The sequence below is a fragment of the Anas platyrhynchos genome, chromosome 1, assembly GCF_047663525.1.
Source record: "Anas platyrhynchos isolate ZD024472 breed Pekin duck chromosome 1, IASCAAS_PekinDuck_T2T, whole genome shotgun sequence".
Lineage (NCBI taxonomy): Eukaryota > Metazoa > Chordata > Aves > Anseriformes > Anatidae > Anas > Anas platyrhynchos.
This window is the reverse complement of record NC_092587.1, coordinates 96,082,676-96,107,439: the sequence shown is the minus strand read 5'-3', so window position 1 is coordinate 96,107,439 and position 24,764 is coordinate 96,082,676. Positions and strand designations below refer to the sequence as shown.

General features: G+C 42.6%; 1 protein-coding gene across 13 annotated transcripts in view; it reads right to left on the bottom strand.

Moving 5' to 3' along the window:
• The window catches only part of EPHA6 (EPH receptor A6), a 520,880-nt gene that overhangs the window by 52,004 nt on the left and 444,112 nt on the right, over positions 1 to 24,764 (bottom strand). For all 13 annotated transcript variants that reach the window (XM_072025112.1, XM_038183870.2, XM_072025089.1 and 10 more), the window contains one exon: positions 13,065 to 13,274. In XM_072025112.1, coding sequence (XP_071881213.1) covers positions 13,065 to 13,274 — 210 coding nt within the window. The remainder of the gene's footprint in view (positions 1 to 13,064; positions 13,275 to 24,764) is intronic.

Here is a 24,764-nt window from a genome sequence, read left to right as displayed (position 1 = left end):
TAGGAGGTTAATAGCTTAAGAGCCTTGGTCTGTTTGTTCGGAGAGGATTACCTGTAGCTATTTAAGATTCATAGCCTTCATTTAACTGTTACTTTAGGTATTATTTTCAAATGCATGGGCTTTCCTTCCCAACTTCCATCCTTGCACAGATAATTAAGATTTGCTAGGAGATGTAGCATTGCCTATTGGCATAGGTTTAACACCAGTGAGACTTGCACCTTATACAGAAGACAATCTTAACATTTATGATTGTGAGGTAACACTAGAAAAAGTGAACCTTTTTTGACTAGTTATATTACCACACATAAGAAATGCTTTTTTTTTTTTTTTTTTTTCCAAAATAGCTTCCTAAACATTCTACTAGTTAATTATATAATACTAATTATACCAGCCAGTGCTTTAACACAGCTGATGAATAATCCCCCATTCTGGGGTAGAGCAGAAGTAAAATAGATTTTTTTTTTTTTTTAAGCAATGGAAGAGATTATTTAAGTGCTTCAGGGAAACTGACCCTGCCTCTGCCTTCCCCAAGGTGCCTATCAGGTCATTAGGTCACTGGAGGCAATGAGGAAAAATAAATAAATTTGTTGTTATTTCAAAGTAAAAGGTGTCTGGAGAAAAAAAATAATCAGATGTTTAAAGACAAGTATTTAGAGATAGAACAGGCAAAATAAAATGAAAATATCATAAAATATGCAGCCTGTTGAAGATCACTGTACAGCTCAGTGGCTGAGCTGTGCTGTGAGCAGCGATGTAGAAGGAAAATTTATAGTGTAATGGATCTGTTGTAAGAGTTCTTCCTTTTGCCCAGGTAGCGTATGGTAGAGCTGCTTCATGGCTTTGGCTGGCCACATACTCTAAGAAACATGTACGCTCCAAACCTATTAAGCAAGACAGGATCTTCTGGTAATAAAATCTGCACTTCCCAAAGAAGAGATGATTTGTCTATTACACAGTTAATCTACAATCTAGAAAGCAGTTTTTTTTTTTTTTTTTTTTTTTGAAAAACATATACAGGACATGGAGGAGGTCATATCAAGTGTCCTCTAGAATTCTGTACTGAACTTCAGATAATGGAACAAAAACTATGGTCTCCAAAAAAAAACAAAACCAAAACAAAAACCACAACCTGGCCTAGCCTTTGATGATACATGTTTCTTTCAATGCTTTAATGCTATATGAGGTAAAAACTAAAGCCAGCTAGTATTTCTCTAACAGTGTGTGACAATTACAAAACAAAATCAGGAACCTAACACTGCAGAAAAGCGTAACAATGAAACAAAAAAAGGCTTTTCTTGCTTTTGAGGATAAACTAGAGATAAAAATTTATTTGAAAAGATCAAATAAGCACTCCAAAGTCAGGTAACAAAACCTGAAGTCATTCAATTAAACCCATTTCCAAATCAGCATCCTAAAACGCAAAATGTAGCTGAAGAACTTAATTTAATCTCACCTACATTACCTTGGAAATTTTTTTAACCTGATATTTGCCACTTGCTTTCACTATTGCTTGCTTTTGATTATAGCCAAGCCATAGCAAAGTTTTAGATGCATTTCTATAGGCTACTTTTTGATAAGCTCAAATCCATGACCTTTTGTTATATTAGCTCGTATTTAAGCCAATCATTAAGACCCACTCTGGTGTCCTTTTCTTCTTTTTCTTTTTTCTTTTTTTTTTTCCTCTCTTTTTTTAAACAGAAGTTTTTGCACTAAACATTTTATCAACAGAAGTTACCTTGACTAATTTCTTTCATTACTTGCACTGCTAAAATATTAAGTGATACTCCCTGCCTGCTTACCTTCTCTTAGCCTTTTTGATCTCTACAATGTTTCCCCATAACAGCGGTTTTAGCTGTATTCGATATTCTGTACTAAGATTCAGCAGAGCCACATAAGCTGTGGGTAGTTTCTGCAAATTTACATGCTTGTCTCGGATTGCCTGTTTTTACTGCTGTACATAATTCTTTAAAGTTATTCCTAGAGTCTTTGTCAAATTGTATTCTGCTACATAACTGTTTCTTTTTGGACTGCGATTCCCACAGCCACATTTTGGTTCTCACTTTCAGTAACAAACATATTTGGTAGAATTAATTTACTTAAAAGCAGTGATTTCCTAAAAAATCTTGAGGCCAAGAAGATTTATTTTGTATTTATGTACCACATAGGACGGAATTTCACTGTGTGAATCCTCCACAGCCCCTTCTGTACAAGTTAGGGCATACCTTTCAGAAAAAATGCAGTCCTGATTCAAGGATGTCTCCAAGATACCCTCCAGTTCCATGAATGGGTTGTTTTATTGATTAGAGTTACTCTCACTATTTGAAACAAGAACTGCCATAGTAAGTCAAACACAAGGTGCTCTAATCCCCCAGCCTATGACAGCGGCCAGTATCAGATGTTTCAGAGAAAGGAGTGAAAGCTTGAAAATAATGCACACTGTGCTACTTTGTGCTTTCATACCTGTTTTCTTCCTGTCATCTTTGCCATAGAAAGCCATTTGGGCCATCAACTCCATAGTTTAACTATGCATCATGTGATAAAACAATTTCCCATCTTTAAAATCCGTTGGAATTTCCCATCATTTACTTAACTTGACTGTACCTCTATATTTGTACTTTTTGAAAAGCAAGTGTACATTTCTGATCTAGACCATTCACTGTTCAACATAGCATCTTTTCAGTGATCATCTGAGACAAAATTTTAGGCTAGATTTAAGGCTCACTGATGCGGATTCCCTTGATAACTCTGTAGTAGTGAAGTAAATTTTCTTGTTAATTCTCTGGAATGGTGGCTGTTTCCAGTGGGATTCTGTATTGGGCTTACATGGCAAGGTTTTGGTAGTGGGAGAACTGCAGGGGTGGCCTCTGCGAGCAGAGCCCAGCAGCTGCCCCGTGCTAGATGACAGCCAGCTCCACGTGGCTCCAAAAGTGTCCCACTGCTGGCCAGGGCTGAGCCAGTCAGTGACGCTGGTTGTGAAAGCACAGTTAAAGGGATATGCACTCAGTACTAAAAGCTGTGAAAGGAGAAGGAGCTCTCGTTATGGAATTATCTATCTTCCTGAACTAGTCCTAGACGAATTGGGGTTCTGCTTCTCAAGACGTGGCCAAATATCACTTACTGATGGGAAGTAGAGAATAATCATTTTCTCTTTGCTTCTACATGGCCTTTGTTTGTTTTTCCATCTTCTTTAATTAAAGAAGATTACCTTCACCGTGAGCCTTTTTTTTTTTTTTTTCCCCCTTCCAAATTTTCTCTCCCTCCTCCTTTGAAGAGGGAATGTGAGAGTGTGTTGTGGTAGAGTTTAGCTGCCCATCAGCGTGAAACCACCAAAGATTCACAGTCAGAACACAACAGAGCTTTTCTGACTGTTGGGAGAAACAGTCTCTCAACCTCTCATAATCCTAATTTCCTATGCCTTTCCTTGCTACAGCAGTTACGATGTGTTCAATAAAAAGCATTCAGTGATTGAACAGAAGATATTCCAAGCACAGTGGGTTTTCAGCTCCAGGTATATCAACCCTGAGAGTCTATGGAGTACTTTTAAGAGATCTGTGAAAGGTATTAATTGTTACACAAAAACTTGGAAACAGCAGATTTCTAACCAGGTCTGCATTTTCATTAGATATATTTCAGGAACCCATGCGGTGAGAAAGGTTAACGGTCACTGCACCAGAATATGCTTTACTGATACCAGAGAATATTATTCCAAAAAATAATCAATGCCATCACTATTAGTACTTAATATAAACATTTATCTCCTAGATGTAACTCTAATGGCACAGACACTTTAGGTCTATCAGAAGTTCATTTTCAATCCTACTGTACAAGCCACTCGTAAATTCATGGTTCCATTTTTTAAACGGACACTTACAGATGACCCAATCTGAGAAACAGCAAGGCACATACATGTAGACATTAATACTCCAATTTGTTAACATGAAATCGGTAGGAGTCAGAGAAATAAGAAATTTAAATCCAAGCTAATAGGCCGAGCTTGCAAGTTTCTAAGAGGCAGATATTTCTAGATTGATTATACTGCAATTTCTTTTTTTTTTCCTTTCATTGGAAGTCAAATTATGTTATGAATGATGGGACGATGCTATTGGAACAAAATCACATTAGGAATGAAACACAAAATAACCCCCTTTTTACTATCAAGGAGTTAGGACATTGTGTTGAGTTCATGCACAGAAGGATTTTGAGCACAAAAAAAAAATGAAATGCAAAGCTTCCAACTGTGTTTCTCCGCTAAATGCGTATCTGGAGTTCCTAGATTAGGGTAGGGTTTTGGAAGAAAAAGAGCAGGGATGCTTTCATATACAGTATCAGGAACTGTTATATAAAGTTTTACAGTTAAATTTAACCACAAAATTTCTTTTGACTCTCTTCACATTTGAACGTATTTTTTGTGTGCTTGTTCCTCCCTGCAATCAACATTTGAGAATCAAGTGACAACTGCTACAGTGCAAAATAGAATACTCACAATAATAGCAAATTAGACAAAACTCTTGGAAAGAGAATGTATTTTTATATTTAATTCATTCTTTTCCTTAGACCATCCTTCTAAGCATCTGCTTTTGTGATCTGTGTTATATTCTGCTGGCTTCCAGAATGGATAAATAAACCAGAAAACCTCTTAAATGAACTTAGGATCACAGCTGGAAAAAAGCTGATTGGAGAACCTAGTAGAGTGGATGCATTAAAATACTTACCTTTTGAGAAAGGCTCACGACCTCATCTTCAGGGGCTTCTGTAAATCACAAGTCAACAAAACAACAAGCACTTCCACCTGCACTGAAAGGGAAAGTCTGGGACTTGGCAGCTTTGAAATGCAGAACTACTCATCAAGAGTACTCACATCTAACACTGTGACAGGTCAAAGGGCACTAAGTCTTTTCTACTCCTTAGCTCTTTGTCTATTTGTCCTTGAGCATAACCTGAGCATGTTTTATCTTTGATCCAGCCCAACAGAACAGATGACGGCATCTTGAAGTATGCACATGCATGCCTCCATTCCCACCTATCTTCTGAGTGGGGAATGGCTCCACCTTAGGCTGGCGACTCATAGGAAGGTGATTTATCTGAACACCACCTGACAACTCCCATCCCATCCCACACTTGAAAACTAGTTACCCATCTCCCATTCCCTGGAGCGGACTTAGCACATTATTAGCACAGCTCTTATTAACTTGCTTCTTGACCTCTCACTCATGCTCTGAGTGTGTTTACTTTATGTGTTAGTACCAGAGTAAAGCTAGAGTCCTTCTTACTGCTTAAAAAAGTTAAAGGCAACCCACTGCACTCGGCCGGCTGGCACCCAGCTATGAACCAGGATGGGTGATGTCTGGAGATGCACAGCAGCTACCAGCAGATGGATTCCTGCATGGGAGACCAATAACCCTGATAAGGCAGTTGGTATGTATCCCCTTGCCTCATCAAAAAGAGGACTCATTCAGGATCCCATTGAATTCTGTACCACTAATTTGGCTAATATTATAATCTCACAAAGCATCCCTGGAAAGGTACAACCTTTAAAAGGTTCTGCAAGCTTCAGCATTTGTCTCACAAAGTAGAAGTCAGGCCATTTTTCTCCATGGCTGCAAGAGCTAGGTGTTTACCTCTTAACTGAAATGCAAATAGTGCAGAGTAATGAAAACAACTTTTATTTTCCTTTCTTCTCATTTCCAGCTAATTTGCCATCTTACAAAATGTTATTTGTGTGCACTCAGCAAGTACCCTGTGTCTAATGCTTGGCAATAGAACTGATGTGGTAGAAAACACGGCGGAAAGAAAGGGATTTTCGGATTGAATGGAAGAGGATGGTGTGCCTGAGGTGGGTACCACAAAAAGAAGGGCCTGTCCTACTAAAATTAGAGAAGACTGATTTTCTGCTTGGAGGTGTCCGGATGTAGGATGGCCCTACAAGATGGTAGGAAGACTCATGAGAGTAGAACCAATTATTTTAGATGTTATGGAGAACAGATGTGTTGAAGGAGGCAAGGCTACTGCAGAGAGCTTATGGAACTATGGAAAGCTGGAGAAATGTAGGCTTCATAAACAGACCCAGGTGAGGCTATTTCAGCTAGGCATTAACCTTAGACAGCAACAGAATATTCGGGCAAGGTACCCATACAGGGCTCCAGCCCAGCAAGATAGTTGCAAAGCTCAGGGGAATAAGTATTCTTCTTCTCACAGTACATTACCCTGTTACAAATGGCGTTAGCCTACTCATTTTTAAGCCAGCATTTAGTAAGATTAAAAGCAGAAAAACTCCAGATAAGGGAAGAGCCCAGTTGGACACCACACCACATGCCTGGTTTCAGAGACTGAAAACCAAACATGGTCATGATGCATCCTGCTGATCAGTATGTTTCTCTCATTTGGTAATGACAAAGTGTTGTGTTCATGTTGCACACAGAAATAACAAACTGACAACAGTTGTGCTCAACCTTATGTCACCAATTAGTTTAAGAAAGGAGGTTAATGCAGGCCTTTCTGGTACATAGCCCCTTTTCCTTATTCTTTCCTGAACTGTTGCCAATAATCAATTTACTCTATTGTCTTCAATTAAATTAATTCTTAAAGTAAATGTCTAGGCAACATGCTTGTCATGGACTTGACTCAGAACATTGATACTATTCAGAAACAATCGCTTGACATCCCAAACTAACTAGAAAATTGTGGCATTTTACTTTTCAAGAATCTAAACCATCTCTCACCTCATACTTGCTGGGCAAGAATCAGATCCATGAAGCTCACAAAGTGATTCACTAAAATATATGCAATAATTTAATTCCCTAATGAGTATTATGGAAATAATGTTTTACATATTAAGGTTAAATTCATAAATACTGCTGATAAAAAACAGAACATATTTCTCTATGTATTGCACAATTCAGTTTGTAGCAGGTTTTTATCTAACTAAAAAAAACCACAGATTTAACGAAGAATATCAAAGTGTCACCATTAACGCAGATACCAGTTTAGTCCTTTTTGCATGTGACATAGATCTTGGTCTGTTCATATACACATTTTGCTATATGCAAGGTTTCCTGGAGACTCATGGCTCTTTTCTAAATACAGGTGAACCCTGAATATATTTTAAAAGTAAATGAATCCACATCATGTAACGTAGACTACCTAAAAGCAGGGATGCAAGAGCCTAGATGTCCTCTGTATTGACAGGAATGCTTGTTTATATACTAGAAATGTCTTTTCATGAGCTACTGTTGCCTTGGAAACCAATACTAAAAATGAAAATTTTGTCTCCACAGGGAAAAAAAAAAACACAACATATTACTCAGTTATCTCAGAAGTGTCCTTATCTTTTCCTGATCAATCTGAAACAAAGACTGGCAGTTGGGTATTACTAACTCTTAATTCCCTCTTCCTATTCAAGAATAATACTTTGCTTTATTTTTTTTTTCCTCATCTGTGATAGGAAACAGAGGCCTGTTTCTTATTTCCTGCCAAACCCTCTTATCAAAAAAGATACATTCTTTGTCTCAATAGTTTGGGAAAAAAAAAAAAAAAAAAAAAAGGAAAGCCTTTGCAGAAGTCAGAAAGCTGTTCCCTGAAATTTAAGTCTTTTAAGTCTTTTCATGTACTGATTAAAGCATTCAACAGTTCTTCTAGTAACGTCACAGTTTGAAATTCTTAGGAAACATACTGTCCTTAAATTGTGTTACTTTAGGGCATTTGTCAGTTTTTCCTATGACTCTTAGTTGAACATTGTTTCCTAACCAGTGTTTCAGCATGAACACAGAATGCTGCAATTTTCTAAGTAGTTTCCTTTCCAGCCTTTTCCTAACAGAGTTATTGCTTTTTCTAGACTGATTTGTGATTTTTACCCTGCATGTGGGAAGATGTGCCAATAGAAACAATGTAAGATCTATTCTAAACCAGCTACTACAGAGGAAGAAAACATACATCAGATAACAACAGGAAGACAAAGCAAAATATGTTGATAGTCTTTAACTCAAGGCTGTGCCTGCTGAGGTGTGGTAAATCCATAAGATATGATGGTCATTTAGCTTATTTTTGTTAGAATGCAAGCTGTTCAGTCACAGAGTATGAAACCCTTATGAAATTTGAGTCGTCTTTTACTTCAGTTTATCTTGTTTTCATCTAGGAATAGGTTCACCTACTTTTGACCACTGTATCAAAGATGGGATGACATACTTTTTAAAATTCTGATTGATTTGAGTACTGCTGTAGATCTTATTTCCAAAGAAAATATCCAATCATAATGTTCTATTTTTGGCACCAGACTAAGGCAAGAAGAAAAAACACTAGTCTCTTCTGAGTAGTGACAGACAGTCATATAATGAGAGATGTGAGCCTAAAAATATTACTACTCAATAGTAGTAATCAACTCTATGGATTTCTTGTAACTACAGGTACTTGGCTGCTATCAAGAAAAATCTCTGTGGAGAGGATACATGCATTCTAACACCACAAAATCTCCATTAAGAACACTAAGAATTTAACCTTCATATGGCAAAAGCACAGTATGGAACTAACCAAAAAAAGCACCAAAGCACAAGATCAGGCGATTCCTAAATATCGCAAGTCAGGCAGGCGGGGCAGGAGGCCGGTGTGGCTGACCAGGAACATTCTAATGGAGATTAGGCGGAAACAGAGAGTGCTTCGCTACTGGAAGGAGGGCCAGGTGTCATGGAAAGAATACAGGGATGCTGTTCGTGTTTGTAGGGAGAAAATTCGTGTGGCTAAAGCACACCTAGAGTTGAAGCTGGCTGTGTCTGTGAGAGAAAATAAAAAGTTTTTTTTTTAGATATGTGAATGGAAAAAGGAGAACTAAAGAATACATAGGGCCGCTCCTTGATAGGGAAGGTCTCCTCACAGACGATGACATAGGCAAAGCAGAGACGCTTAACGCCTTCTTTGCCTCTGTCTTCAATGCCGATGATGGGCTTCGGGACCCAGGGTGCCCTGAGCTGGAGGACCGGGACGGTGGGGATGACAAACTCCCAACCGCCCCTGAACGTGTGCGGGATTTGCTACTCCACCTGGATCCCTACAAGTCCACGGGTCCGGATGGGATTCATCCCCGGGTGCTGAAAGAGCTGGCGGACGTCATTGCGGAACCTCTCTCAATTATTTTTCAATGATCCTGGGAATCTGGAGAGGTCCTGGTAGACTGGAAGCTGGCAAATGTTGTGCCGATTTTCAAGAAGGGTCAGAAAGAAGACCCTAGCAATTACAGGCCTGTCAGTCTCATGTCAGTGCCTGGTAAAATCACGGAGAAGATGGTTCTCGAACTTATTGAGGCGCACCTGGGGGACAAAGCAGTCATTGGTCCCAGCCAGCATGGGTTTGTGAAGGGTAGGTCCTGCCTAACTAACCTGATTTCCTTTTATGATAAGATCACCCGTATGGTGGACCAAGGGAAACCAGCTGATGTGATTTTTTTGGACTTCAGCAAGGCTTTTGACACGGTTTCCCATAGGATCCTACTGGACAAAATGTCCACCATACAGCTAAATAAAAACATCATACGATGGGTGAGCAATTGGCTAACAGGCAGGGCCCAAAGGGTTATGGTGAATGGCGCTGCGTCAGGCTGGCGGGCAGTCACCAGTGGGGTCCCTCAAGGCTCCATTTTAGGGCTGGTACTTTTCAATATTTTTATAAACGATCTGGATGTAGGAATAGAAGGTATTTTGAGCAAGTTTGCTGATGACACCAAACTTGGAGGAGTTGTGGACTCGGATGAGGGTGGAAAGGCCTTGCAGAGGGATCTGGATAGGTTGGAGAGCTGGGCGATCGCCAACCGCATGAAGTTCAATAAGAGCAAGTGCCGGGTCCTGCACCTGGGACGGGGAAACCCTGGCTGCACGTACAGACTGGGCGATGAGACGCTGGAGAGCAGCCTAGAAGAGAGGGATCTGGGGGTCGTGGTAGACAGCAAGTTCAATATGAGCCAGCAGTGTGCCCTGGCAGCCAGGAGGGCCAACCGTGTCCTGGGGTGCATCAAGCACGGCATCACTAGTAGGTCAAGGGAGGTGATTGTCCCGCTCTACTCTGTGCTGGTGCGGCCTCACCTCGAGTACTGTGTGCAGTTCTGGGCACCACAGTATAAAAAGGACATGAAACTGTTGGAGAGTGTCCAGAGGAGGGCTACGAAGATGGTGAAAGGCCTGGAGGGGAAGACGTACGAGGAACGGCTGAGGGCACTGGGCCTGTTCAGCCTGGAGAAGAGGAGGCTGAGGGGAGACCTCATCGCAGTCTACAACTTCCTCGTAAGGGGGTGTCGAGAGGCAGGAAACCTTTTCTCCATTAACACCAGCGGCAGGACCCGCGGGAACGGGGTTAAGCTGAGGCAGGGGAAGTTTAGGCTTGACATCAGGAGGGGGTTCTTCACAGAGAGAGTGGTTGCACACTGGAACAGGCTCCCCAGGGAAGTGGTCACTGCACCGAGCCTGACTGAATTTAAGAAGAGATTGGACTGTGCGCTTAGTCACATGGTCTGAACTTTTGGGTAGACCTGTGCGGTGTCAAGAGTTGGACTTGATGATCCTTAAGGGTCCCTTCCAACTCAGGATATTCTATGATTCTATGATAACCAAACTATATGCATGAGATACAAACCTGTAGTAATACATGTGGCTTGCTGTTGGGAAGATGCTTATGAGTTCACTCCATAAAGTTGATGAATATTCTTGGAATAGTCCAGTGACAAAGTTCTAGCCAGAACTGCTTCCCTGTATGCTATATTTTCCTCTAGGAAGAAATCTTGGTTTACTACCTATTAATACCATGGAGGAAAAGAAAAAAATGCACCACCCTAAGGTGCTGGCAGTAGGTTGTGCTGGTGAATAGTTTCCTGCCTCGCATCACAGAATTTTCATTAACTCTGTTCAATACAGTAACAGGCTCACGATTCTTTCAAAAAACATGCAGATACGTTGAGGATTTTGAAGTTTTACAGGGCTTCACATCCCAACAAATTTCTCTCCATTTCAGAGAAAAAGGTTTCCAGTCACCATGTAAGCACATCAGAAATATAAAAAAATCAATTATTTCCTGATCAGTAATGTTCTGTAAGGGAACTGATTTTACCTTTTAACTTACCATGAGGGGTAGGGGGTGGAAATGGGGATCAGGAGAAGGGTGTATGATGTAACAGGTGGTCAGCAAAAGTGGTGAGAGAGCATGATGTCCATTGTGGGGTTCTATTCATTTACTATGAAAGGCTGCTTTATGGGTGAAATGCCTGTTCTGTGTTTCAACAAAGTCCTTCAATGCAGATATATTTCTATGAAATATTTCTTTTTTTGTTTTACAAAAACATAGCATTTCCTGATCAAATGTAGCTCTAGATGTGAAGAAAAAGGCAGGCACTAACTACTCAGAGAAACCTCCTCTTTGGTATAGGCATCCATTGGACAATTACAGATAATAGTTGCTTGGCAAGTCCCAGTGTCTTCCACCAGCTCAGCTCATCACACTGTAGTCAATACTGAGCAATGCAACTGAACTTGCCTGTCACTGGGGCCACCAGCTGACCCCCAAGCATGCTCACGCGGACAATTAGCATGGCTCAGCCAACAACTTAGTAAACTGCAGTAACTAAAATCATTTAGGTTGGAAAAGACACGATCATCATGTCCAACCATCAACCTAACACTACCAGTTCCACCACTAAAGCACGTCCTTAAGCACCACATCCACACTTCTCTTAAATACCTCCATTTAGTTTTCCTCCAACCATCACACTAGTAAGCAGTGTTAAAAGAAGCTTTAAGAAATAAATGAGGGAAAACCTCCCCTATGAAGGAAGAAACCATTTTTTTCCTTCTTCCTTGAAGTTTGAGTACTAACAGCTAGAACCTTGTGAAGTGACTTGTTCTGCTTTAATCAGCCTGCAATACTGCACAGACCTTGTTCTAAGAAGTGGCTGAAGTTTACAGTGACCAGAACACTTATTTTCACCTTAAATAAAGAGTGTGCAGCCTCATTACAATAGCTATACAGAATTCAACAGATCAAACAGCACTTACTACAATACATTTAAATTAGATATGTTCACCATTTCAGCCATAAATCACTTTTTAAAGTGAGCGTACTTTTGGAGAAATTACTTAATGCTATTTTACTATCCCTACTGGCATTCTGTCACTGTGCCCTATCAAAGGAACGTATACATTCTGTGCATTTCGGACAACTTGAATGAGAAACCTCCCTGGCTCTGAAGTAACTTTAGTTTCAATGAAAGATTAGCATAACCTTAAAGCTGTTTGTATTTCACTATGATTCTTAATGCTGTGGTAATAGTCATAACAGGAATGTAACTGAGTATTTTGCTATGATGAAAAAAAATGCTGCATCTGAACTTGGAGTTCCATTGGCATCAACATGCTCCTTTTTCTACTTGCTCCATACTGCAGATGCAGTTTACTTTTTCTTTTAAGTTAAATTTGAACAGGCTAATCAGGTTTAACAGTTTTCACTTCAGTGAAAATAAAATAGAAGCTCCCATTCTCCACTATAAAAACAATTTACTTGCATTGCATGATGAATTTTTAAGTATTAATGAGATGAGACTTAAACCCTGAGAGAAAGGTCCTAAATATTTTTAGGAAGGTAAACTTAAATAAAATAAAATTAAGCTATAATTTATGAATGCAAAACTTGATACCATGCTTCTGTCAGTGGAATCTGTGAGGTGTCCTCCTCCCCAAACCCCCTTTTTAAAAGCATATCTTTGTAAGTGAACTTAGGGAAGCAGAAGAGGTAGAAAAAAAAATAAAGATAAAAAACAAGAACAGAAAAGTCTCTGTGTTACATTTGCACATTTGCTTAAAAAAAAAAAAAAAAGCTGAAGATTATAAGCCCCCTCACATAGGGGAGGAGGAAAAAAATTAAACAAACAAACAAACAACTTCCCTTCAGTGAATTGGCAGGGCTATTAAACCACATGCCCTGATAATGGAACAAAGCCAGCAATTCAAACTGTTATTTCTATGGTATAGACAAATTTGAAACTGGAATAGAAGAGTTACAAGGCAATAAACTGTTCAAATTAGATAAAACAAACTTACACTTGTTGTATAAGCAGCTTCAGGATCATCCTCTAACACTCGTGAGAGACCAAAATCAGAGACTTTACACATGAGGTTACTGTTGACCAAGATATTACGGGCTGCCAGATCACGGTGTACGTAGCCCATGTCCGAGAGGTACTTCATGCCTGATGCAATTCCCCGCAGCATGCCAACCAGCTGGATGACTGTGAAGTGGCCATCATGCTTCTGCAAGTAAAGATATGAGTCCAAAGAAGATAGTTTCCATGAATTTCATACTAGCAACATCAGCTACATCTTTTATTTAAAATGCCAGCCAGCCAACCTGCCCACTGAAAACTTGATTTTTCATTTAACTTGCTCAGCAGCATAAGCTACCCCACCTGTCAGTATGCAGTTCCTCTCCCTTTTCTTCAATGCTTCGCCACTCTCTGTTCTGTCCCGTGACCACACTTAATCTTTTATTGTTAGTTGCTAAGAACATTTTCCCCAAACCCATTTTGATAAATGCAAGAATGACAACATAGAAAAGTCCTTTCTCCATCTCTTACTCAATACTTCTAGGAACCGAGAAGAGTCCTACTTTTACTGCCCCAGCCTCGATGGTCTGCAAGAGATACTGCTGTTGCCTAAAACAGGTAACTGGAGTAACTTTGGAGCTTTATCACATCTCTGTTCTACATACAACACCATATAATCTCTGAACACTAGACTGAAAAGCAAATTTGGGCTGATATTCAGGGGATCACACATGGCTTCTCCAGTCCTCCTAGGTAACTGAAGTTAAGCCCAGACCTATGAAAGCATTAGGCTACTAAACTTGTATTTAGATGTTCAACTCCAATAGATTTCAGCAGAAGTTGTGTTGTTAACTGCACTCATATATGTAATTATTGGTGGGCCTCCATTTCCCATCTTCAAAATGAAAATTAATGTTTCTATACCAACTGGGTCAGAAGACTGCTGAATTCTTTGGTAGTGAGGACCAAACAAATACCTATAAGCAAGTTTGACAATGAGCTCTTGCCTGATTTACATCTGCTCTATCTACCCTTTAAGGCAGACTGCTGACAGCAGAATTTTTGTGACCTCATCTGGCAGACATTTAGGTTCTTATGGATTATTCAGTAAGCCAAGCTTTTACGCTAGCGAGAACAGCTAAGCAAAAAACAAACAGCTCTTCCCTACAATCAAGTTAACTTCTCATTTTCTCTTTGGACACTTTCAGCACTTGGTTACATACAAGTAGCATTCAGGACATTTGTATTGGTTAGTTCATATGTTTAAGTTAAATAAACTTCACAGTCAAGTCCAGTAAATTCAATAGATTAATTAATGTAATAAACTCAACTGCACAGATATGCTTAATCTTATCCCTGAACAGCAAATCATTTTAGCATATCTATCAATCAGGACTCATTAGTTCGGGGCCTACATCGAACTAGTCAGGTATATAAGCACAGAAAGAAACAAGGGACTGGTGCTCTAACATGTAAAAATGTAAACAAAACAAACAAAAAAACCACCAACCAACCAACCAACCAACCCACACCACACAGAGAATACACATAAGAACATGTGCAGGGTACAGAGGTTGGTGTTACTTGCTCTTCATATTACTAATCCATCTGTCTCAGGACAGAACAGTACTAGACAAAGATCTGCCTCCAACATATAATATGTCTACTTAGATCAAGTATTCATATGTTTTTAATGTAAAAATTAAAAGGATAAATTTCCCTTATGCATAACAGACTGCTAAATTGAGAGTTACTCACCTCTAAAGAGGTTTGAGGAACTAATTCTTAATGTCATTACTGTTTGATTAAACTCTACTGGGTACAAAAAAGGAGAAAGACAAACCTTGCAAAAAGAAGCTGGAGAGATGATGTGGATTTTGTATTTTGTAGAACTTCTAGAGTATCTTAAAACTCTTCTAATACCTTTAATAAAATTGATTAGAAAAAAACCAACAACTCAAATGCTAAGGATAGGGCACCAACTCACCTAGCCTTCTACAACAACTTAGAGCCTCATGCTTCCCAGAACACTTGTTGGTTAGGCAGCCATACATCAACCCCTAGACGAACAATATCATCACATCACAGTCTTCTCCAAACTAATCACACTTACTGACACACCATCAAAACCTACATATGACAAATTCATAGGAACTTTTCCCCATGAATATCCCCAAGGCAATTCCCTCCAAGCCACCACATCACAGCTGTAAGCCTGAACCTGCTTCATCATCTCCATCAAAGCCATCTGTAATCAATTGGTTCAGAAGACAGCACTCAGCTGAGGGTCAAGACACAATTAGAATATGCTCACATCCTAGAAACAATAAGGTTGGTAAAGACCTCCAAGGTCATATGGTCCTACCATCACCCTGCCTCCAATGTCACCCGCTAAACCATGTCCCTAAGCACCACGTGCAACCTTTCCTTGAACGCCCCCAGGGACAGTGATGCCACCACCTCCCTGGGCAACCTGTTTCAATGCCTGACTACTCTTTCTGAGAAAAAATGTCTCCTAATTTGCAACCTAAGCCTTCCCTGGCACAACTTGAGGCTATTCCCTCTAGTCAGTCTCACTTCACTGCCAGGTAAAACTGTGGTGTTCTTTTATTTTTGTTTTTTATTTTATTCTGGGAGTTACTGAAAAACTCCTAGAATTGAGTTTGAGGCCCGCTGATCGGCTTCAGTGTGCCTGACAAGGGCCAAGCTGGAGAATCTGCCTGTCCCAGCCATCCCCTGGGTGGCTGGTGCTTCAGGGCTGTGCACTTAGTACAACAAGGTGTTTTACAAAAGGGAATCCCCTGTTATGGACCAGAAGAATAAGGAACTTTTCAGAGACCCAAAACATGTGAGTGACAGATATGTTAAATAAGAACTTCCCATTACCATTTAACAAGGAGAGACAAAAGTCAATGTTTTTAATGCCTTACTTTAATTGTCTGCCAACAAAGTAAGGATTTGAGACCTGTCTAGTATTTCATCTATTGAAGCCACAGTGGATTTTTTTTTTCTTTCTATTGAGTAATACAAACTCCAAACTCATCATGCAAACTTTATTAATCTGGGTTGTTAACAGTTAATTCTCTTTGCATTTATCCTAGATTAATATATATATATATATATATATATATATATATTTAGTTTATTGTAGACTTAGGTATCGAAACAAAGCATCAATAGCTTACTTTTGTAAAACAACGAAGTAGTCCCCCCAGCCTCCTAACAAAGCATCAACAGAACCACCACCATCCTCAACCTCTAGATTTTACCTCTTCCTTATCGTTCACAGTTCCATTATTTCAATGATCAAAATCTCGGTCATCTGCAACACCTCCCTTAACCTTTTGTCCCTTTAAATCACAAGCATTCTTTCCTTCCTTTTTTAATTTGTTCTCTTTCAAATTTAGACCATGCTTGACTGATTTTTCATAAAACATAACCTTTTTCTGCTCTTTCCAAATCTCAGTATTTGCCTTACCAATATAGCAGAAATGCCTAACTTAAAAACAATCACATGCTTTCACCATTCTCTCTCCTTCAAATTTCTTTGAGCTTCTGCCTTGACACAGAAAGTTCAAGCTTATCTTTACGTTTAAAAAATGACAGACTTGCTAACATACCAGTTGCAATTTTATTCTGTTCTCTTTCTTCCTCTGAATATTTCTCTGAATCCTCTTCTGCATCTGTTCCCCTCTGTTACTTCTCATTCTTGGTTTTATATTGTTTAATACCACCCTCATGGCTGGAACAACTACATTTTCCTGTCAGGAGAACTATCTCTTCCTCAAGTCCTTCTCTAATCAGTTATTCTGCACTGGTTTCCATGGCAGCTGTATTCCCTTACCATCTATAAACTGTTTTCTACCAATATAAAGAAATATTTGTCTAATTTATGCTGACCAGAACAAGGACTATGGACCGTATTTAACCCTTGGAAAATTCAGCTAAGTTGGTGAAATTATAATAGGTATGAAGCTGGCCTCATATTTTCAGAGTCTGTAAATCTCCACATCCATCTGTGAGTCAAACCAATCCTTTAGCAACTTTCCATTATCTTGTTTCATTTGCTTGTCCTATAGGGACATGAAACACTCATTTTAATGATATGGAAGTTGTTATCTAGGGGTTTATTTTGATTCCCATGACTTATATTTGAAATATATTTTTGATAGGATTCCCACTGGGGTGTTAAAGGTGTTAATCAATACTGGCAGCAATTCAGACCCCAGTAGGCTTACGACATTTATCCTATCATCATATCAAATTTTAATCAGTCTTTAATGGCTTTGCTAAATAAGCCTTACTTATCAACTGAATGTAAATGCATTATCTGGGTAGTTGCCATTGAATTTATGTAGGCCCTCAAAAGCCCTGAAAATAGTTGTTTTCCATTCACAGAATTGTCTAGGTTGGAAGAGACCTCAAGATCATCGAGTCCAACCTCTAACCTAACACTAACGAGTCCTCCACTAAAACATATCGCTAAGTTCAACATCTAAACGTCTTTTAAAGACCTCCAGGGATGGTGACTCCACCAGCTCCCTGGGCAGCCTGTTCCAATGCCTCACAACCCTTTCGGTAAAGAAGTTCTTCCTAACATCCAACCTAAAACTCCCCCGGCGCAACTTTAGCACATTCCCCCTGGTCCTGTCACCAGTCACGTGGGAGAACAGGCCAACCCCCTCCTCACTACAGCCTCCTTTAAGGTATCTGTAGAGAGCGATAAGGTCGCCCCTGAGCCTCCTCTTCTCCAGGCTGAACAAGCCCAGCTCCTTCAGCCGCTCCTCGTAGGACTTGTTCTCCAGGCCCCTCAGCAGCTTTGTCGCCCTTCTCTGGACTCGCTCAAGCACCTCGATGTCCTTCTTGTAGCGAGGGGCCCAAAACTGAACACAGTACTCGAGGTGCGGCCTCACCACAGCCGAGCACAGGGGGACGATCACCTCCCTAGCCCTGCTGGTCACACTGTTTCTTATACAAGCCAGGATGCTCCTGGCCTTCTTGGCCACCTGAGCACACTGCTGGCTCATATTCAGCTGACTGTCCACCATCACTCCCAGGTCCTTCTCTGCCTGGCAGCTCTCCAACCACTCATCTCCCAGCCTGTAGCTCGGATTGGGGTTATTGTGTCCCAGGTGCAGGACCCGGCACTTGGCCTTGTTGAACTTCATGCAGTTGACCTCAGCCCATCGGTGCAGCCTATCCAGATCCTCCTGCAGAGCTTTCCTACCCTTGAGCAGATCGACACACGCACCTAACTTGGTGTCATCTGCAAACTTACTGAGGGTGCACTCAATGCCCTCGTCCAGATCATCGATGAAGATATTTAAGAGGACCGGCCCCAGAACCGAGCCCTGGGGGACGCCACTAGTGACTGGCCTCCAACTGGACTTGACTCCATTTACCACAACTCTTTAGGCCCGGCTATCCAGCCAGTTTCTAACCCAACGAAGCCAGTCCAAGCCTAGGGCAGCCAGTTTCTTGAGGAGAATGCTGTGGGAGACGGTGTCAAAAGCCTTGCTGAAGTCAAGGTAGACCACATCCACAGCCTTTCCCTCGTCCACCCAGCGCGTCACTTTGTCATAGAAGGAGATCAGGTTCGTCAAGCAGGACCTGCCTTCCATAAACCCATGCTGACTGGGCCTGATTGCCTGCTTGCCCTGCAAGTGCTGCGTGATGACTCTCAAGAGAATCTGCTCCACAAGCTTCCCTGGTACTCAGGTCAAACTGACAGGCCTGTAGTTTCCTGGGTCAGTCCTCCGCCCCTTCTTGTAGATGGGCGTCACGTTTGCTAGCCGCCAGTCAACTGGGACCTCCCCCGATAGCCAGATAACAGAGACCTCCCCAGATAGCCAGATAACATAGCTATAACAGACCCCCACCAGGATGCTTCCCTTGTTGGCCTTCCCACTGATCCTAACCCATAGGGACTCAACCTTACCATTCCCAGCCTCGAGTTCCACGACATCAAAACTGTCTCTGATACAGAGAGCCACACCACCACCCCTTCCATGCTGCCTGTCCATTCTGAAGAGCTTATAGCCAGACATCGCAGCACTCCAGTCATGAGAGTGGTCCCACCACGTTTCCGTGATGGCAACCAAGTCATAGCCTGCCTGCTGCATGATGGCTTCCAGCTCCTCCTGTTTGTTACCCATGCTGCGTGCATTAGTGTAGATGCACTTCAGTTGCGCCATTGCCTTCTCTCCCAGCCTTGCCATTGTTCCCCCTGGCACAGCTCTAACAAGCCTTGTTTCAGCCCCATCCCCCTTATTATCTAGTTTAAAGCCCTCTCAATGAGCCCTGCCAGCTCCTGGCCCAGGATCTGTTCTCCCCTTAGAGATAGGGACCCGCCAGCAGCCATCAGGCCGGGTGCTGAGTAAAGCGCCCCATGGTCAAAAGAAAACCAAAATTTCTGTGTTGGTACCAGCCTCTGAGCCACGTGTTTATCAGGTGGGCTTTCCGTGTCCTCGCTGTACCCCTCCCCGCCACTGTAGGGATGGACGAAAACACCACCTGTACTCCTGCTCCATCCACTAACCGTCCCAGTCCCCTAAATTTCCGTTTGATGGTCTTCAGGCTTCTCTCTTCAATGTCATCACTGACAGCCTGGACTATCAAAAGAGGATAATAGTCAGAGGGGCGAACCAGGTTGGGAACCTTTCTGGCAATGTCCCTGACCCTGGCCCCAAGGAGGCAGCAGACTTCCCTACGGGTAGGGTCAGGCCGACAAATAGGGCCCTCTGTTCCCCTGAGAAGGGAGTTGCCCACAACAATCACCCTTCTTTCTGTCTTGGTGGAGGCAGTCCTGAGGCATGGAGTTGACTTCCTCGCCCTAGGCATCCTCCTGGGTAGACTTTCTACCTCTTCCTCAGCTACCGGTCTCTCAAGCTCCAGGGCCTCAAACCTGTTGTGTAAGGGCACCTGGGAAGGTGGGGACGGTAGGGAGGGCATTGGCTGCGATGTCAATCAGGGACCTGTTTCCATTCCTCCTCAACTCCTAGGTCCCCTGCCTCTGCCCAACAGCAACAGGGCAGGGGGTCCACCCCCATTTGGGGTGTCTCACCCCAGTACCTGTCCTTCAGGCCACGCAGGGAGTAGCTCCACCAGTCTATCTCCCGCTCACACTCCCTGATATCCCTCAACCTCTCCACGTCCTCCTTGAGTTCTGCCACCAGGCGGACCAGGTCGTCCACCTGCTCACACCTCCTGCACACAGTCTCTCAGCCCCCCGCAGGTGGTAGCAACAGGCTCAGGCACTCCCTGCACCCAGAGACCTGAACTGCCGCAGTTTTGAGTGGGCAGTTGGTCTGGGTGTGTACAGACCTCCTAGAGAGTGCACTGTACCTGGTGTACATCATAGCAGCTGAGCTAGCGGTAGACCGCCATCAGAGGAGGTGTTCGTATGGGCAGGGGGAACGCTCTGCCCTGCCTGCGCCAACTGCCATGCCTCTCCCTTCCGACGCGCCATGCCATGTTTGCCCATCCTGGTCACTGTGCTCCCTAGGGGCAGCTTTTGAATGGCCGGGGAGTGGGCGCTGCTGGCTCCGCCTATGCCTCCTTCTCACCTCGTTCACCTCCCTCGCGGGGGGTGCTGGGTCCTGGCGGCTCCCTTGAGTGTTTGGTGCCGGAAAAATTAGCCCTGCCTGTCCGATCCCCAGCTCCACTGCAGAAGGCGTCTGCCCTGGAGCCGATTGCCTCGGCAAGTTGGCATTCAGTTACAGTTTGCTTCCAAAACCTTACATTTGTGAAATATTCTCATCATGCTATGAACTCTTTAATAATATTACTGTATAATAAGGCAGCTAAGAGGGTCAGTTATTTCAGGGGAAGAAGGAAGAGATCTTATGTTTCTCTCACTGTTTTTTATTTTTAAGTTTGTCGATCCAGCCTGTACTAATTTAGTGCTTTTCTACGAAGCCATGGATTTTTTTTTTTTTTTCCTGAAGTTTTTTTCCGTTTTAGTACTGAATAACTTTCTGGCAAAGCGGCAAGTCAAATTTCCTGTATCGTTTATGGACTTACATCTACTCCCAAATACACTTCTTTATTTGCCCTATAGTTGAGAGTGAGATCTTAGCAATTCTATGGCCTTATATTCTGAGAAGTGTACAGGATTTGCTACAGGTGTAAATATTCCTCTGCAGATGACTTAGATCTTATTTTTGAAGGAGAATATCATTGAAAATGGTGTGTCTGGGCCTAACTTGGATCATCTTTACCACTGAGAGTTCCTATGGGTCACTGCACGAAAGATCTATTTTTTACCATGAATTTATTGTTACTATTTGACAATGCAAATGTGTTGGGTCTGTCTGAGCTGGAGTCACCTTTTCCCTGCAGCAGCCCAAACAGTGCTGTGCTCTGCACTCGTAGCTGGAACAGCACTGATATCACTCCAGTGTTGTGTCTATTGCTGCGTAGTGCTGGCACAGCATCAGGACTACTATAGGCCTGTCAGTTTGATCTCAGTACCAGGGAAGCTCATGGAGCAGATCCTCTTGGGAGTCATCATGCGGCACTTGAAGGGCAAGCAGGCGATCAGGCCCAGTCAGCATGGGTTTATGGAAGGCAGATCCTGCTTGACGAACCTGATCTCCTTCTATGACAAAGTGACGCGCTGGGTGGACGAGGGAAAGGCTGTGGATGTGGTCTACCTTGACTTCAGCAAGGCTTTTGACACCATCTCCCACAGCATTCTCCTCAAGAAACTGGCTGCTCTTGGCTTGGACTGGCGCACGCTTCGTTGGGTTAGAAACTGGCTGGATAGCCGGGCCCAAAGAGTTGTGGTAAACGGAGTCAAGTCCAGTTGGAGGCCAGTCACTAGTGGCGTCCCCCAGGGCTCGGTGCTGGGGCCGGTCCTCTTTAACATCTTCATCAATGATCTGGATGAGGGCATTGAGTGCACCCTCAGTAAGTTTGCAGATGACACCAAGTTAGGTGCGTGTGTCGATCTGCTCGAGGGTAGGAAGGCTCTGCAGGAGGATCTGGATAGGCTGCACCAATGTGCTGAGGTCAAATGCATGAAGTTCAACAAGGCCAAGTGCCGGGTCCTGCACCTGGGGCGCAACAACCCCAAGCAGAGCTACAGGCTGGGAGATGAGTGGTTGGAGAGCTGCCAGGCAGAGAAGGACCTGGGAGTGATGGTGGACAGTCAGCTGAATATGAGCCAGCAGTGTGCTCAGGTGGCCAAGAAGGCCAACAGCATCCTGGCTTGTATCAGAAACAGTGTGACCAGCAGGGCTAGGGAGGTGATCGTCCCCCTGTACTCGGCTCTGGTGAGGCCGCACCTCGAGTACTGTGTTCAGTTTTGGGCCCCTCGCTACAAGAAGGACATCGAGGAGCTTGAGCGAGTCCAGAGAAGGGCGACGAAGCTGCTGAGGGGCCTGGAGAACAAGTCCTACGAGGAGCGGCTGAAGGAGCTGGGCTTGTTCAGCCTGGAGAAGAGGAGGCTCAGGGGCGACCTTATCGCTCTCTACAGATACCTTAAAGGAGGCTGTAGTGAGGAGGTGGTTGGCCTGTTCTCCCACGTGACTGGTGACAGGATGAGGGGGAATGGGCTTAAGTTGCGCCAGAGGAGTTTTAGGTTAGATGTTAGGAAGAACTTCTTTACTGAAAGGGTTGTTAGGCACTGGAACGGGCTGCCCAGGGAAGTGGTGGTGTCACCATCCCTGGAGGTCTTTAAAAGACGTTTAGATGTAGAGCTTAGGGATATGGTTTAGTGGGGACTGTTAGTGTTAGGTCAGAGGTTGGACTCGATGATCTTGAGGTCTCTTCCAACCTAGAAATTCTGTGATTCTGTGATTCTGTGACTCCTTCCAAGCCCCCAAGAGCCGGCAGGCTGGGGGTGGGCAGGTGATGGGGAGGGGACATTGCTGGGGCAGCTGACCTAAACCAGCCAAAGGGATATTCCATAACACCTGATGTCACACTCAGCGATAAAAGGGGGGGCTCTCGTGGGGGAGGGGGCTGTTCCTCCTGAACAACCACTAATCGTTTTGAGACCCTGCTTCCCAGGACGTGGCCAAACACCGCTCGTTGATGGGAAGTAGAGAATAATTTTTTTTTCCCTCTCTCTGCTTCCGTGCGGACTGATTGTTTCTTTTGTTTCTTTTTTTTTCCCTCCCCATTCCCTTTCCCTTTAACTAAACCTTTCTCATCTCAAACCTCAAGTTCTCTGTGTTGTATTTTCTCCCCCTTCTTCTTTGAGGAGAGGGGGAGTGAGAGAGCGGTTGTGGTGGAGCTCAGCTGCCCACCTGAGTAAAACCACCACAGCAAAGTAAATGGCAGATCATTATCAGGATAAATCTTCCGGTGTTCAAGTTGAAACCTTGTATTACTTGGAATTGTAATTCATGCTTTATACTATCATGTGGATTGCACTCATGTTTCTACCACTGGTACTGAATTAGATCAACAGTCAATTTCTTCTTTAATTAATGGCTACCAGGATTTCATACAATTAATAACATGTAATTTCATTAAATGTAATACATATAAAACTGAAATTACTTTAGTTCATTTTAAATGCTACTGAGTGATCCTACACCACAAGAATCTAACTGTCTCTTCAAGCATTAAAAATGTGTTATTACACTGCCATCAGAAGGGACTATAGATGCGTGTCTTCCTCCCACTCGTAGGAAGTCTTTTTATTACTAAAAATGTTACAAGATGGAGCTGTTCTGAAGCTTATTGTAGGACACAATAGCTACACTGAAATCTGGACATTATGGGGGGGGGGGGCAGTAGCCTTGTAACCTGTGACCCTGCCTTCCTTTCCCAGCTGTAGCAACAAGAAAGGGCTGTCCTGGCATAACTGGTTGTCCCTGCCCACTGGGAGAACTGAAATATAGCTGTCACAGAGTTGGAAGGGACTTTGAGGGGGATCCAGATGACATTCTTGCCTTTTGTCATGCCTGACATGCTTTTTTAACCTGCACTTAAAACCATTAAGACAATATTTCTTATCCCATCCTCTTCATGCTAGGACCATCTTAAATAAGATGCCTCCCTTGAGTATGACACTTTTACTGGCACAGAGAACGGATTTCATTTCCTTTTTGTAACTGTTTTTGACACCCATTTCTCTCCTGCGTTTTTCTTTGTGCTAAAACCAAATTCAGTCCAAAGACCTCTTTTTCTCAACATGTCTTCTTTTCTTCAATATATCTTCTTTTCAGTTTTGTTGTGCACTCTGCCCAGTGAATTCATATAGTTCTTGAAGTGTTACGGTCCAAAGATGTAGTACTCAGTACAAAGATGTAAGGCCTCACCAGTGTCAAGCAATGAGGAATGGTGACCTCATATAACTTGTAGGGGATACTCCTGTTTCTGGATTGCATTGTGGTGCTTGCTGTTCTCACAGCAACATGACATCCCTGACCTACTTCAAAATCTAGATTCATTTCTTCTGGTGAACTTCTTTCTGAGTAGCTATTCTCTGTTTTCTATGTTTTATTATTATTCCAGCCTCAGGGGAGTATCTTGCCCTTGTCCTTACTTATTTCTAATTAGTTTCTAAAACCAACTCGTTCCTAAATTAATTCTTATATGTGTTGTGGTAGCTTTCTCTTCCTGTCTGCCTGTGTTCCTACTCAGCTTTGCATTGTCTGAAAACTTCTTAAGTTTAGTCTCTTTCTTAGGATCCAGACACTTAACAAAAATATGGAGAAACAGACTGCAAAAAAACTCTGCTTCA